General features: G+C 35.8%; 1 protein-coding gene across 6 annotated transcripts in view; it reads right to left on the reverse strand.

Moving 5' to 3' along the window:
* The window catches only part of UBE3C (ubiquitin protein ligase E3C), a 115074-nt gene that overhangs the window by 90382 nt on the left and 7733 nt on the right, over positions 1–16959 (reverse strand). For 5 of the 6 annotated variants that reach the window (XM_063099680.1, XM_063099678.1, XM_063099677.1 and 2 more), the window contains exons 1-5: positions 16837–16914; positions 9605–9658; positions 6773–6847; positions 6156–6302; positions 2619–2734 (exon numbers count right to left, since the gene is read on the reverse strand). In XM_063099680.1, the coding sequence (XP_062955750.1) occupies positions 2619–2734; positions 6156–6302; positions 6773–6847; positions 9605–9658; positions 16837–16908 (464 nt within the window). In that variant the 5' untranslated portion in view covers positions 16909–16914. Of the gene's footprint in view, positions 1–2618; positions 2735–6155; positions 6303–6772; positions 6848–9604; positions 9659–16836; positions 16915–16959 lie in introns of those variants that run through there. The other variant, XM_063099679.1, reaches the window with a different exon arrangement.

Here is a 16959-nt window from a genome sequence, read left to right on the forward strand (position 1 = left end):
TGGAGGTATGGAGATGGAAGGGCTGCTCTAGATGGAAAGATTTAGAAGATATCAAAGGTAATGTGTGATCAAATAGATTGTTAGGAAAAGAAAAAAGAAAAACAGCTATAAAACACACTGTGAAGATAACAGGGGAAACTGGAAAATGGAGTAAGTATTAGACAATGTGACCAACCAGAGCCATTTCTGAGTGAAAGGGGCGCTATCACTGGGAATATCAAGCCAGATTGCTGGTCCCCTTAGTATTGTTAAAATTATTCTGATCATGTTTATAGGTGTGACAATGGTATTGAGATTGGCAGGGGAGCATCCTTCTTCTGAGAGATGGACATAGAAGTACTTAGGGAGTATTTCTGCTACTGTGCAATGATTCAGCAAAATGTTAAAAACAGTCATCAACGTCAAAAACTGTTGACTCCAGATGGCAGGCAAATGAGCACTTAGTGTACCATTTTCCTATTCTTTTATGTTTGAAATTTTTCATAAAAAAACTTTAAAAGACACAGAAGAAAGAAAATTAAGGTCATGTTACTCTTTGCTCAAAACTCTCCTTCGCATCCCTGCTTTCTCAGCATAAAGTCCGAGTTCTTAAAGAAAATCCCCACCAGACCGTGAGAATCCATGCTGCCCTCTCGTGAACACCCAAACCCTGCACTCTAGGCTGGCTCTTGTCTCGGGCAGGTATACTCTTGTTAAAAATGTTCAAAGTAAATCAAACATAGCCTCTTTACCAGTGGCTCTCAACTAGGGGCAATTTTGTTTCTCAGGCAACAATTATTTGGCAGTATTTGGAGCCACGTTGGGTTGGGAGTAGGGTGCCACTAGCATCTACTGGACAGAGGCCAGGGATGCTGCTAAACAATCATCCTACAATACACAGGACAGCCCCCAGGACAGAACTGTCCCAAGATGTCAGTAGGACAAGGGTGAGAAACCTTTCTCTAGACCCAACTTCCAGTTTATAGGAAAAGCATGAGACAGTGGAATAAATGAAACGAATGGATCTTAAGGTCATTAAAACAAGCGAGCAAAAGACATTTTTGAGAACTGAGAAAATGTGAATACGAAGTATATATTACATGACACTAAATACTATTAATTTTCTTAGACGTGGTAACAGATGAGGTACACCTCACAGGAAGTGTATGGTGAGCTGAGGTGGGTGCTGCGATGTCTACAACTTACTCTCAAATGCTTCAGAAAAACCATACAAAGGGAGGGAGGGAGGAAGCACATGTGGCAACATGCTAACTTTTCAATCTATCCAGAGGTCTTCTTTCAACTTTTCTGGTATTAGAAATTTTTCAAAATAAAAAGTTGGGAAAGAAAGGAGAAATTATATTTAGATACATCATCTATTAAACCTACTTGCTAGGGGCTGGCCCATGGCTCACTTGGGAGAGTGTGGTGCTGATAACACCAAGGCCATGGGTTCGGATATACATAGGGATGGCCGGTTGGCTCACTTGGGAGAGCGTAGTGCTGACAACACTAAGTCAAGAGTTAAAGATCCCCTTACCGGTCATCATAAAAAAACAAACAAACAAACCCCCCCAAATCCCCCCAAAACTACTTGCTATCTGAATATCTTCAAAAGTTACATTAGAGTAGGTATTCACAAACTATAACCCACAGGCCAAACCAAGCCCTCGGTCTGTTTTTGTGCAGCTGTTAAGTGAAGAGTGGTTCTTTCATTTTTAAAGGTTTGTAAGAAAAAAGAAAAACATAATAGAGATCATACATTGTCTGCAAACCCTAAAATACTTGCTATCTAGCCATTTATAAAAAAGTTTGCTAGCTCCTGCTTTAGAGAATGAATGCAATGTGTTTTCAGAGTAAGTTTTTCCAAGAACTAAAAGAAATTAGGAAAAAATATGGATTCTTGGGATTTGGGATCCTCCTGGTTCTCTCTCTTCTAACAGGTTCTCTATTCCTATCTTTAGCCCAGCTAAGTATTTTGGAAAAATCAGTTAAGAAAGTCTAGTTTTGATAGTAATCCTAAACAAACTTTATAACATGTGGCTTCCAGGAAATTAACTGAAATTACATTAAAGGCTCAGAATCATTTGAAAAGTTTACTACTGTGCAGATATAAACAACTTATTAAAAACTGGTAAAAATGTTATGCTGCTCTCTCATATAGGTAATACAACTCACACCACTTCAACGTGTTCCTTTGTAGACCGAATCCAAGAAAGTCATGAAAGTGAGATCACACATAAATAATGAGAGCCTGGTGAAAAGCACATTCTAAAGAGGCTCTTTCAATGTGTGCTCTGATAGAAACCCTTATAGAGTCACTCTCACACTGGGAGTCCTCTCAGTTGGTCAGTCCGTTCGCTAGTAAACAGGACATCTAACATCTCACATGACAATTCCAGGACATCCATAAAAGAAAGTATCATCTGGAAGGTACTTATACCTCTGTTTTAATTTCTATGTCGAACAGGCCAGAATGACCTGAAGTAAAAATTGTAATACATAGAATATTCCGCAGTCTCAGAAAAACAACTTTGTGGAAAAGACACTGTCTCAGAAAATGAAAATAAAGAGGTGTTCCCCTAGACACTAAAAGTGATCAACACATTATGCAAGTTGCTAACAATGACAGAATTTACCTGCAACAGAGGCTCATCAATCTCTTTATTTGAAATAAGCAAGTAAGTCTCTCAGATCCATCCAACTGCTTGACAAACAGAGAGCTGTGTTTAATTAAGTTCTGATACAGCCATATCTGAAACAGCAAAACATATAACTCTTAACCCATAGAAATTAAATTGTTTTCTAATTTACATAATACTCCAAATTTCCATAAGTGGTAGTACACACTTAAACCTAATCAAAACCTGATAAAAAGTAAATCTTCTAAGTCAGGTTTTACTTAGTAGTATTTGCATTTCTCATCGTAATACATTGGTATTAAACTACATAACTAAATTAGTTACTAAAACAAAGTACACTTAAAGCTTATGTCAATCTGAAACAAAAACAATTCATTTGTAAAAATCAGCAATTCGTAATAAAAATACATGAGAAATACTGTATTAACCATAAGTTACGTGGCATATCTGTTCTCCTTTTCGTGTGTGTGTGTGTGTGTGTGTGTGTGTGTGTGTGTGTGTGTGTGTGTGTGTGTGTGTGTGTGTGTGTGTGTGTGTGTGTGTGTGTGTGTGTGTGTGTGTGTGTGTGTGTCCCAGCACCCTATCCTTTTGTATACTTTCCTTCCCTAACTCCATGAACTTCTGGTAGGGAAGGCAACCATATGGCTCCACTACCCCCAATACGAGATTAGACATATGACTGAGCTGACCAGAGTTCCCCATTCTCCTGGACACAATAAATAGCTGGTCAATGAGCTCAGTAAGGTTGAGTCAGATTTCCATCAACTGTATTCAAGAGGCCTGACTATACAGTATATACACAGCTGCCATAAATGAACTTTAAAACTCAATACCTAACAAGCAATCTCTTCCACCTCCTCTACTATATTTTTGTGAAACAGACTGTATCCTATTATTTCATACTGTAAGACCCATTTAGAACCAGCTGGGATTAAAAGAGAGCCTCTTAAGTGGCTAGTTATAAATGTGCCATACAACCTCTTTTTTGACTGTTATCTTTAAGCAGTGTCTCTTTTTATACAAACACTTCTTTGATAAGAAATGTTTCTAAACAATAAAAATACTAATGCGAAAGCACTCTGCATAACAAAATGGAAGATGTCTTAAGCTCCCATGAGCCTCCTTCTGGAGTTGTTTGGAGCTACCTTGTTCATATTTTCTCAGGAACCAGCATGATATGAATATTTCCATACTGACATGTAGTTAATCCTAAAATTTCTACTATCTATAAAAAATAAGGTATGCAGTAACTATCAATTATAAAAAGTTAATGAACAACTGTGGGAACCATAAAAATACAGCTCTAAATATATTAATCAAGTACTTATGTTTCAAGTTATCTGTGAAATAAAAAAAAAAACACCTCAAAGCAGTAGTGATTCTGTATTATACTTGAACACTTTCTGGACAGGGTTTTGCTACTGAATTTAACAATCTTGACAAATACACCAATATCATCCAAAAAGTTCTAATATCACTAAATTCAACATCTGTTTTCCTTAACTTTTTGTTGTTATTTACTAAATGTAGAGGAGTAAAGTTCTTAAAACTTTCCTTCTTATATAGTATCCTTTCTCAAGAGGTCAACTGAGGATATATATGAGTAACATAAGGAAGTAAACCAAGAAAGCAGAAATACTTGGAACCATAAAAGAGGATATAAAACTGAAGCAAAGCTAGACTTTCCAGGGTAACGGCAGGCCTGGAAAGCAATGCAGGAGGAAAAGCTCCAGGGGAAACAGAGTCTAGTCTCCTGACAGCATTAGGCACCTGGAAAACGGCACTGAACAGCACTGTACAGAACTAGAGGAGGAAGACTTTACCAAGAGACTCAAAAGAAAATTAAACAACTAAAAAGTGAGGCAATTATTAACTCCAGAATAAAGGTAAACTGTACACAAAAGAAAATATAATCACAGTACACTACTTGACCTAGCAGAGAACCATATTTAGTCATAATAACAATAAAGTTAAAGAGAGGAACGAGGAAGGGACAGCTGCATATAGTTATTCTTATTTTTGTACAGAGTACCTTTAAAAACTATCACAGGTGGCATCAGGCCTGTTTCTAGAGTGGAAATTAGGTAACTAGAAGACTGGGGCAGGAGACTTTTATAACACGATTAATTTATTGTTTTTGCATTTTTGTTTGCAAACTGAATAGACATTGGAGCTCACTTTTCTCATATTTACCAGGTTTGGTGACATTTAATTCTATTTGGGTTTCAGAATCCATACATGAGCAATTTGTTTCATGTATGCTTGAGGCCTGGAGTCCAATGCATACACTGGACCTCTGAACTTTTCTCTGATGGCTTCTAAAGCAGGACTGTGCGGGTGCACTGTGCGTGGACTGCTGACTAGACCTCACACTCAAAAGGGAATGGGTGCTCTGGAGAGGCACACCCACTGACACCCCACAGCACTTGCGCGTCTGTGCTCCCTGGTGATGTTCCATCTACAAGACTGGAGTATATGAAGATGGGGACAGCATCTTCCAGAAAGAAAGCCACATCACCTGCTGTTGTACTTTTCTGGGTCTTTTTCTCATCAACTTCACATAGAACTTCAGACAGAAAGCTCAGAAAGAGGCTGCCCTTGAAGGGAAGTCCATAACGGGTGGATTAAACCGCTTTTACTTCATCCCTATGTTGGTTCTAGTTTATAGAGAGTTCTCATGTTCCGGCCTAGGAATGCTGGGTTTTGAAGACAAACACTAGACAAGCAATAAAGCATTTCTCTGCCCTCTGCACTTATTTCATGAGGAGATCTTTCTGGTATGTACAATGCATAGCAGGGAAGACTTATTTTTCAAAGTACACCTACCCTTTAATACAATTTGAAGTTTTTATTACTGGTAAACAAAAACCTCTAAAAATAAATATATATTTAACCTAACAATTATATACAAATCTCTTAATATTTCCTAAGAAAATGGATAATAACAAGTTCCATTAAAAAAATTATCTATGTTTCTATATGTATTTTCCATCATTAATGCACAGTGTCCCTCATCACTGAAAACATCAAAAGCCTATATAATTTTTAGAGAGATACGGCTGCATTTTGGATGTTTTAAAAAAGAGAGACCTTGTGTGTTTTGGAGACTGATCATCGAAGTATCATTTACAGATAAACATGATGTGATATTTAGGATGCACTTCACAATGACCTAAGACAACAGTGCGGAGGGCAATGTGTGAAAGGGTCTGCAATGACTACCGCGGCTGGTCAGGGTATGTGGCAGGAGGGTCAACAGAGTCTATTTTTCTAATATTTGAAATTTTCCATAATAAAAAAATAAAAATCCCATCACAAATGTATATCACATTTCAAGAGGTAAAACATTACCACAAAGGTGAGCTATTACATCACAGCTAGCTGAGGAAAATTTCCCAAAGGCTTGGTTAGACATATTGGAGGGGCTGCCTGACTTCTTGATCAGATACTTAACAATTTCCACTGGGAAAAAAAAAAAAAAAGGAACTGGAAAATTTGTAAAGAAGGATGAGTGAAAACGTAGTTAAGACTCACCAAACGTTTTGAGTCTTCATTTTGCTTGTAAAAAAAAAGAAGCTGCCTTACCAAAAGGGTAAGGTTGGGACCACTAGCAATGGAAAAAGTGCCACCAGACTGTGACAAGTTAGCGCAGCGATCAAATGCACTTCTTTGGATGGAATACTGAAAGTAAAACAAAACAACACGTAAATATATTATTTGGACACATGATTCTAATGATCTCAGTATATGCTAAATGTTTTTATAGGAGTGGTGGAAACTGACAACTAAGATTCTCTTATTGAAGTTATTAGTAAAAGGTGAAAAAAACCAAACCCAACCTAAAAAATAATGAAAGATCCTAAATGCCTCCTTAAAGAACCTCCCACCACTTCCTTTTCTTTCGATCTTCAGTTGTGATTTGGCCCAGGTTTGTATTTTGTTATTTAAAAATTACCTAAAAATTCACCTATCTATACATTTTTACATAAATATAACTAATAAAATTATTTATTGGGGGAAATATTATTGTCAACATTAACAGGTACATAAAAATACATACAAAATGAATGGTATTTTTAATAACAAGGCCATATTTAAAATAAGCTCTCACATGCTCTTCTACTCCCTTCTCATTTTAAAAACAAACTTACTTGCTGTTTTCTGTCTCTACAGCCTCGAATAAATGACTGGATAATTATTGCATTTTTCAGTCTTCGCCTTTCTTCCTGAATAATGGGAGGAGGAGAAAGGGAGCAATTGGTTAGAATCAGTGAAGAAGACATTTAGCTAGTATAAGATTTAAAAAAAAAAAAAAAAAAAACTACATAATTCACACACTATAAAATTCACTCTTTAAGATGTACCATTCACTGAATACATTTTTAATATTCAGAGTTGTTCAACCATCATCACTTATCTCATTTCAGAACAACTTCACCATCCCCAGAAAGAAACCCTGTACCCACGAGCAGTCATCCATCACTCCCTGTCCTCTTCCCCCCCGACCTCTGGCAACTTTCTGTATGAATTTGCCTATTCCAGGCATTTCATATAATGAAATCATACAATATGCAGCTTTTCGTGTCTGGCTTTTTTCAGTTAGCACAATGTTTTCAAGGTTCATCCATGTTGTAGCATGTGTCAGTACCTCATTCCTTTTCATGGCCAAATGATATTCCATTACATGGACTTCTCACATCTTGTTTATCCGTTTACTAGCTGATGGGCCTATGAGCTGTGTTTCCCCTTTGAGCTATTACGCATAACGCTGCTATGAACATTCACGTACAAGTTTTTTTATGAATGTATGTTTTCATTTCTACTGGAGTGGAACTGTCACACTGCTTTCCAAAATGACCACACCATTTTACAATCCCACAAACACTGCAAAATTTTTTTTTAAGTTGTAGTTTTAAACACTAAAAAATATGAACAGACAACACAAACATCTACTACTACTATTACTCCAGTTTTGAAGATGCAGATTGCCATAAAGATTCGTCAACACCCGAAGATGTGAGAGTTAGAATTCAGACGCTGGTGTGACACTAAACCCTGTCCTCTGCCTTACCACACCACACTGCTTCATGTTATCTATGAACTCCATCTACAAACTTGAGCTGCACACACACTCATCCACACAGTCTTGGGGTTAGAGAACATCAGCAGGTCACGCAGGTGTACTTTCTGAGCTTGAAATGGTCACAATAAGGGAAGCTGTGAGCTTTAATCTCGTTTTGAAATCTATTCACTACTATGATGATTCTAAGAGCATTTAATTAAAAGCTCATACATCATTCCATGAGTTTTCAAAACATTTGATTTATTCATTCAGTTATTCATTGAGGAGGAAGTCTTGGTAATATGCCAGCCTTTTGGCTGGGACCTAAATGGCTATACCTTAGGTGTACTGGAAATAGATCAATGCTCACAAGGACTGAAAGTCAGCTTCAAATTAACTCAACCCTGTATTAGTTAAAGGTGATTTTGTCCCTCCCCTTACTTCCTGTCAGAAGCAAACGTAATGCTCTCCAAATGATATGAAATTCTAGAGCCTGAAACTATCTACTCAATTTGTCATACAGCATATGTCCAATAGTCAACCGAAAATAATTAGGCATGCGAAAGCCAAGAACTAAAAATCAAGAGGACAAAGGAACAGAAACAAACCCAAAGCAGATCCAATTACTGGAGTATAAACATCATCTTTAAAAATCAACAATTATGTTCAAGAAATTAAAAGATGAGAACTGGAGAACATATAAAAGAATCAAAGAAAATTCTAGAACTGAAATAACAAAAACTGGAATTAAGAACTCAATGGATGTATTAACAATTAGACATTGCTAAAGAGATAATTTGTAAATTGGAAGTTCAGTCAGAAGAAAATATCCAAACTAAAGCACAGATATTTAAAATGCAAAACATTCAGAAAAGCATACAGAAGATATATGGGGCACAATACAAAAGTCAAACAGATTTGCAATTTGTGTCCAAGAAGGAGAGCAGAGGATGCTGCTAAACATCCTCCAATGTACAGGATAGTCCCCACAACAAAGAATTACCTATCAGAAATGTCGGCTGTGCCCAGGTGGAGAAACCCTGCCCGACAGCCTTTGCGTTTGCTGTCCCTTTAACCAAGAACACCCTTCCACCAGCTTGTCACACAGCAGCTTCGTTTTCATCCTTCAGAGGTTAGTCCAACTCTGACCTCTTCAGAGAGCCCTTCCCCGACAGCCCCATCTGATACAGGCCTTACCAGTTACTATCACATTACTCCATTGCCTTAACAGCTCCTTGTTGGTTAACATCAGTGTTCTACCATGGTGAGAAGGAACCTCGCCTGTTTTACTATCTGTATACCCAGAAAGCAGAACACTACATGGAACATAACGTGCTCTCAATAAATATCTGTTAAAGGTATAAATGAATTGTTAAAAATAACAAAACAAAAAACTAGAAAAGGCCGTAAGATACTACAATTGCTGATTAGCCAAGAAAGTAAAGCTATTTTAAGAAATTATCACCAGAAAAATGAAATGTATGACAAAGAATAAAATGGGAATGAAGAAAAAAAGGGAATGCCATTAGCTCCTTTCTTTTAGCTTCTTCACAAATAGAGATACATGCCTTAACACTGAGTTTTCTCCTTTTCACTGATGGAAGTATGAACATTATATACTAAGCCTTTCTAGATCTTCTCGACACCAAACGTAAGTAAATAAGTCAACCAAAAGCCCACATTCCCTCTCCAGTCTGGAATCTGCCTTTTAAATTCATTTTTCTACACTGGTTCCAAAATAAACGACTTACTGTGAAATCCAACAAATCCAGAAATGTTCCTAAAGCTAAATATACACACACATTATGTCATATATAACACATATACACATATGCATATACATATAACCAGTAAGCCAAGACTTGTTTAAATGCTACGGAGAAATGCTTATCTAGAGAAAATATTACAAAACTGTTTTTACCTCTCTCTTCCTTCTTTCTTCCTGAGTACGATGCAAAAGAGAAGCCTTCTCTTCCTACATCCAAAAAGAGAGAAAAGGAGGTAAAGAGGCTATAGTTTCAAATTTTAAAACACCGTTATACAAAAATTATAATGTTTTGACCCAAAAATGTTTCTAAAGATCATCCAATCAAACTATCTGACTTAGATGACAAATCTAAGGCATGAGAGGTTAAGTGGTTTTCCTGAGGTCACAGATTTAATTAAAGTTAGTATTTCAGTAGTTTTCTAAGAATAAAATCTCATTTTTTCACATACTCAAGTGAGTACAAGTAAAATGGGGGAAACGTGAATAAGATCGGTGCATTGTATCAAAGCAACATCATATTGCAGTTTTGCAGAACATTACCCATTACCCGGGGGGTAACTGCAATGTGAACAAGGGATCTCTCTGTTTTATTTCTAATAGCTGCATGTGAGCCTACAATAATCTCAACAGAAATTTCAATGAATAAAATCAATTTATTTATTGTTACCATATTCTAAAAAATGTTTTTCATCATAAGTAAAAGTAAATTTTGAACAAAACTACCTGGTTTATAAAAGGAACTGAAATAAAAGGAAAAGTTAAACACTTCAAATAAATGAAAAATACTTAAAGACAACCCTCCTCCCCTCAAAACTGTTCCAGTCTTTAGTGTATGGACACTGTATTTTTGTTAATTTAATCCAAAATAAAATTAAAGGTCCAAGATGCATGTGAACCACTGGAAAAACTAATAAACTTAAATCTCTTAACAGATACACCCATCAAAACAGTGCCAGAGAGTAACTTAGCCAATTTAAAATTATACATTAATATGTGAACATACAATATGTAGAATCAAATGCTTCTCACTGTCAATATGTAAAGCCAAAGAAAGAGATCCTCCAAATATTTTCCATTATAGAAATTTTCAAATAAAAAGCCTTTACCTACCATATGTCCAAAGGCAGAAAAGTATTTCATTTTAAGCTTAATTAATTAAAAGGATTCACCATTATTTACATCATATTCTTTAAACTGACTTTTTAAACTTTCTATTTTGAACTAATTTTAAACATAGAAAAGTTGCTAAAATGGAACAAGTTCCCTTCCTCCCATGTATGTCTTACCCACTTCCCCACATAACCAGATACAACTACCAACAGGAAATAAACAGTGCTGTTAACCAACCTATAGACCTTCTTAGAAATTACCAATTTTCCCACTAATGATCTTTGTTCTAGAATTCTACCCAGGATCCCACACTGCATTAGTTACCAATTCTTAATCTTCTCCAATCTACGGCAGTTCCTCTGACTTTCATGTCATGGATGCTGTTTCTCAATTTGGGTTTTTCCAATATTCTTTCATGATTAGAGTGAGGTTATGCAATACTGATAGTATTAGATTTTAATCTGCAGAATGATATATATGTTCATGACTCCATACTTATATAATAAACAAACAAACAAGGGAAAAGAAAAATCTCTTCTTCATAGAATCCAGTTAACAAATGTAGGAGTAAAGAGGAAAACAGAATCTCCACACCAAAGTAATAAATGTTACTGAGGAGATCTACTGATACTCGCTAAAATTAGTGAGCAAAAGTTTGAAAGGAAACGGGATTTGCCTGGTCTCACGGTATCTCCCTCAAGATATTTATCAACTAACTACCAACAGAAAGACAGTAAATTTCAGTGGATGGAGAAACACAGCAGACATCAACCACAAGATCGAGTAAACATCACCAGTGATAAAAACATAAGGACATTATGAACTACTCCTTGACACAATGTAAAGGATACAATATAACTATGGTGATAATCTTGCCAAGAAGACTCTTTTTAACTTAAATATATTACAAGGGGAAACGTTGTATCACTATGCTAAAGGGAAAAACAGTATCATCTGTCATAACATAAGGTACCACTGAAAATAAACACAATGAAAGGGGCACGAAAATCAAGTACAGTGTATTTTGATAAGTAAAACAAAATTAAATTATAAATAAATAAATAAAAAGAAAAAAGAAATACAATGAAAACAAAACTACATTATTTTTAATGCAATTAATTTAAAATGTAATAAACAATTCATAAAAATCTAATAAATTTATGAAAAGCCCCATCTATGGTGCTGTTTCTTAGTTTAAGAGGAAGATGTAACTCTACCAGACAACTTAATTTTTTTCAACACAGAATCCGAACACATTTATAATTATATCAGGCAAATGGTATTTAATCACCTTCTCTGACAGAACTAGATTCTGAAAAGGAATTCCTAACCAAAATACTATTTTGGCTCAAAATTTGTTTCAAGAAATCATCCAGGGTCTGATCTCCTGAACGTATCCTTTTATTAATAATATTTGCACAGTAATAAAGGGGGTAGGGGGAAGCTTTCCTTATCCATTCATCAACTAGTTTTGGGAAACACTCATGGAGACCTTTACTCTTAACTTTGTAAATGTGATTACTCAAAATACTTATTTCAAATTTTTTTGAAATTCTTTCCCCCACAATCAAGGTATATACCCCATAGTGAAAGGTTTACTCCACGAAGATTTGACACTTTTCTTTAAATAACAGTCAATGGGAGACTTCTGCAAGCTCTCAGCATGAGGGAGAACTGGGTGCTTGTAGTCAACTGCTCTCACCTTGACAGGCCAGGGAATTAAGTCACCTGCCTTTAACGAGAGTGATGACTTGACACTGTATTAGATAATGTATACTCTTAAATATTCCTGCATGTATGAGACTAACAGGAGATTTCGTTTCTGGTCAAGTTTCTCATGCTGGAACACACTGGACCAAATCCCCATATTAAACCAACACACCATCTGTTTTCCCCATGTTTGTCATAAAGTCATCAATAGATTTTAAAGAATTTCCTCCAATTTATGAGCTAGGAAAAAAATGTCTTCATGGACATGTTTATTCAGCTCACGGCTGACAAACAGCAGAGAATCAGCTGAGTTTAGAATATCAGTGGGTTCATCAGTTTGCAATGAACAGAACCAACTTTGTCTTTCCTGGGAGAATAACAGCCGCACAACATATTTGGCCCGATCTATAAATGGACAATGAACTAAATCATTAGACAAAAAAATCTTATCAATTACTGTATTTTATTTGCTTTGTCACTAATCATCACTTTTAATCATAACTTTGGCAGCAAGCAGGCTTCCCCTTTGGCCAATTAGCAGCTCCAGCCTTTGCAATTAAATACAATGCCAGAGATGGAGTGTTCTCGGCATGTGCACCGTAACTCTCCTGTCACCCTGTGCTCTTACTTTCAGGCTATTTGGAAGTCCTTCCTGTTTGTTCCCCAAGGGTCAACAGAAGTTTTGGGTGGTATGTCTTATGGTTTCAAAATAAAGTTTGAGTGGATGGTTTCACAATCAAATTTGGTACCTAATGAAGATAGGTTCACTCTCAGCCAGTCCAGGAAAAAACAAATTTCAAAAATTTTCATCATATTTGTGTTTCACTTTCAGCCAGCAAAATTCCAAGACTAAAAGCTGACTCCAGTGAATCATTAACATGGTACTTATATATGAAGACACATATGACAATCCTGATTACAATTACTGCCTTCATTTATAAGACAATCTTCACTGTTAAGACTTCAAAAACAACAATTTTTTTTCCTTTAACCTCTTGCACATGTCAGGCCCAGCAGTCAGAAGGAAAAAAATAAAGGCACAGGCATGATCCAAATTTGTAGTTATGAATACCAACATGTGGCTCACACTAGTAAATAACTGTCAACTTTCGAAAGTGAAATTTCATCACGCTTCTAAAAACAAAGCCACAATAATGCATAAAGAAATTTGGTATAGATGGTACCTGATTCACGATGGTTCAACTTATGTTTCAACTTTATGATGGTGCAAAAGTGCTGCGCATTCAGTAGAAACTGTACTTCAAGTACCCATATGACTGTTCTGTTTTTCACTTTCAGTATGGCATTCAATAAATTACACGGTACATTCAACACTTTACTATAAAATAGGCTTTGTGTTAGACAGTTTTGCCCAACTGTAGGCAAGTGTCTGCCCATGTTTCAGGTAGGCTAGGCTATTATGATTGGCAGGTTGGGTATATTAAATGCATTTTTTATTTATATTTTCAACTTACAAATGGGGATGTAACCCCATCATTGTAAATCGAGTACAGGAGTCCCTACCAGCAATGTGAACTATATGAGGGTACTTCAAAAAGTTCATGAAAAAATAGTTAAAAATATGATATGAATCTTTCCATGAACTTTTTGCCCAAACTGCAGCTGCTGAATTCTTTTTTAAATCTCAGTGTGGAAGAAAACTTTCTCTAAGGATATAAAGCCCTTCAGTTATTTAAGAGTGATAAATTTGCCTATATAAGAATTAAAACTTTCTACACAGAAAAATATCATCACCCAGGCTAAAGACAAGTGATGAAGAGGGAATACAGTGTTCCCTTATCTGCAGTTTCACTTTCAGAGGTTTCAGTTACCCACAGTCAGAAACCATTAAATGGAAAATTCCAGAAATAAACAAGTTTATTCCTAAATCTTAAATTGTGCGCCATTTTGAGTAACACGATAAAATCTCCTGCTGTCCCACTTGGGACGTGCATCATCCCTTTATCTAGCGTCTCCACATTGTACACACCACCCACCCATTAGCCATCTCAGTCATAAGATCCACTGGCACAGTATCGCAGTGCTTGTGTTCAAGTCACCCTTCTTTTACTTAATAATGGGCCCAAAGTGCATGGATAGTGATGCTGGCATGTGGTTATAATTGTGTTATTTTATTATTAGTTATTGTTGTTAATCTCTTACTCTGCCTAATTTTAAATTAGATTTTATTATAGGTATGTACGTATAGGGAAAAAACATAGTACACTCATATATAGGATTAGGTACTATCCATGGTTTCAGGCATCAACTGGGGATCTGGAAACATATCCCCCATAAGAAGGGGGGGACTACTGTAAACATCTGTAATACTACAAAAATGATTATTTGTAAAAGCACTCAATAGTCAACAATCAAATAGAAATTAGCCAAAAGTATAAACGGTACATAAGGAAATAAATAAAAATATCTTTTAAACATAAGAACTTCAACTTTTCTCTTTTAGAAAAAATACAATAAAAACTACAGTGAAATAGGCTTTTTAAAAATCTATCTATATGGCAAACATAAAAAGTTACACAACACACTGTGCAGGTGAAAATACAGGACAACAGCTACATTCATACACTGATAGAACCTTAGAAGGCAATTTGGAAATATCTATTAAAATTAAAAATGTACATAGCCTCTAGGAGTTTAACCTACAGATATTATTGGCACATATACAAGGATAGCCACTGCAGTCTCATTGGAATTAGCAAAAAACTAAAACAACCTAAATGGCCATTAAAATATAGGGCAATTAAATAAGTTATGGAACATTCATTACATGGAGTATCATACAGCTTTTTAAAAGAATGCAGTAGATCTATTAGTACTGATCTGAAACCATCTCCAAAATGTGTTATTAAGGGGAGAATAGAAGTACAGCAGTCTGTCTAATATGCTCTAACCTGTGTTTTAAAAAAAGAGGGGAATATGCACACTCCTATGATTATATATGCAGAAAATAGCTATGAGAGCATATGCAAAAACCCAGAAGTAGAGAGTGAATATAAGAATTAAATAAGAATTAAGGCATGGGGGCGGGGAGGCAAATGCGCCGGCTGGCCGGTTAGCTCAGTTGGTTAGACTGTGGTGCTAACACCAAGGTCCAGGGTTCGATCCCTGTACTGGCCAGCTGACCCTTTCCCCCACCAAAAAAAGAAAGAAAGAATTAAGGCATTGGGGGAGAGAGGCGTGGAGGTAAAAGGTAAGGAGACTTTTAATATCTTATTTGAATTTTTTTTTTCACTGTTTGAATTATTACCCATGTACATGTAATATTTTCTCATTTTTTTAGAATAAAAAACTAATGAAGCAATATGAGAACATAAAGTTTTAAAAAACAGCTCAATATAACCAAGAATAAGTGACTGAGAGAAAAACAGCAATGTGGTACTAACAAAAAGCACATTCAGGTTTTTAAAAAAGCACTAAACTTCATTTTGATTACTAACAAGCTTTTAGTTTCAATTTATTACACTCATACCTGAGAACATCTCTGACCTTTTGAATTCTGCAGGTCCAGTCAAGTCCTACAGGCACTGCCAGCAGCAGTTACATACTAGTTTCACTAAACACACCAGTGAAGTGTTTTCGGAATGATGAAGCTATCGTTCTTACGGCATGCATGTTCCCTTACAAGCTGATCTCTTCCCTAAGCAGCTGTGACACTCACCTGCCCACCAATGTGTAAACAATAGTGAACCACAGCAAACTCCTCTATTCTCTCTTTGAGCTTCAGGCACTATCTTACTTTCTCTGAAGATTAAATACGACCAAACTTCACAAATGCCATTCACAAAGATGTCTTTATATGGGGGAAAAATGCTTTCTTCACTAAATATAGTAGTAACAAAATGAAGTTTTTTAAAAAAATACTAAAGACATATATGGCTTCAATTGGGTTTCATTAAACTATCAGAATAAAAAAATTTTATGGTCAAAAACGAGTGTATGTAACAAATTTATAAACATGATAATTTCCATAATGCTCAAATTAATGGCTAACCATTTATAAAAAGATGTTCATGAATATCTTGATTTTTAAAAAACTGTGAGGGTTCCTTTGTTTCATCTGTTTGGATTATTTTCCATTAGCAGTTTACTCCATTTACCAATGTAACTAAAATGATCAGTTTCACAACTGTTTCAAGTCATTATTTTTCTAGCCCTCATGCACTAACATAATGTTAACAATTTTATACAATTCAAAGAATATTCAAGAAAAACACCTCCCTCTGAGTGAGTGAAAATGTTAAAAGTTAACAAAGTATTTATAAATAATGCATAACCTACAATTTGTGGGGTTTTTTCTTTTGTTTTGCAGACCTACATGAAAGAACTTCTATGAAATTATGAAAGTAACCAATTTCACAGATGCAAAAAATACTTAAAGATGCATGATAGTACAGAAATAAGTCATTAAAAATCATATTTACGAAACAGAGTCATGGCTACAGCAAATAAAGCCTCAAAATCAGTAATACTTAAGTTACAGATGCTCCTCCAAAAAGCCCTGCATTTTTACACTCTGCCTCTGCTTCCTCTCAGGAAAAACTTACTGTCTGGAGAGGAGTATGTTTCCATCCATACATTAGACATACACTTGGCTCTCTACCCACAATCTCTTGCATGCCCCTTGTTCTCTGCTTTCCTGTAAATGCTGGTGTCCCTCAGAGTTTTGT

The sequence above is a fragment of the Cynocephalus volans genome, chromosome 6, assembly GCF_027409185.1.
Source record: "Cynocephalus volans isolate mCynVol1 chromosome 6, mCynVol1.pri, whole genome shotgun sequence".
NCBI classification, from domain to species: Eukaryota; Metazoa; Chordata; class Mammalia; order Dermoptera; family Cynocephalidae; genus Cynocephalus; species Cynocephalus volans.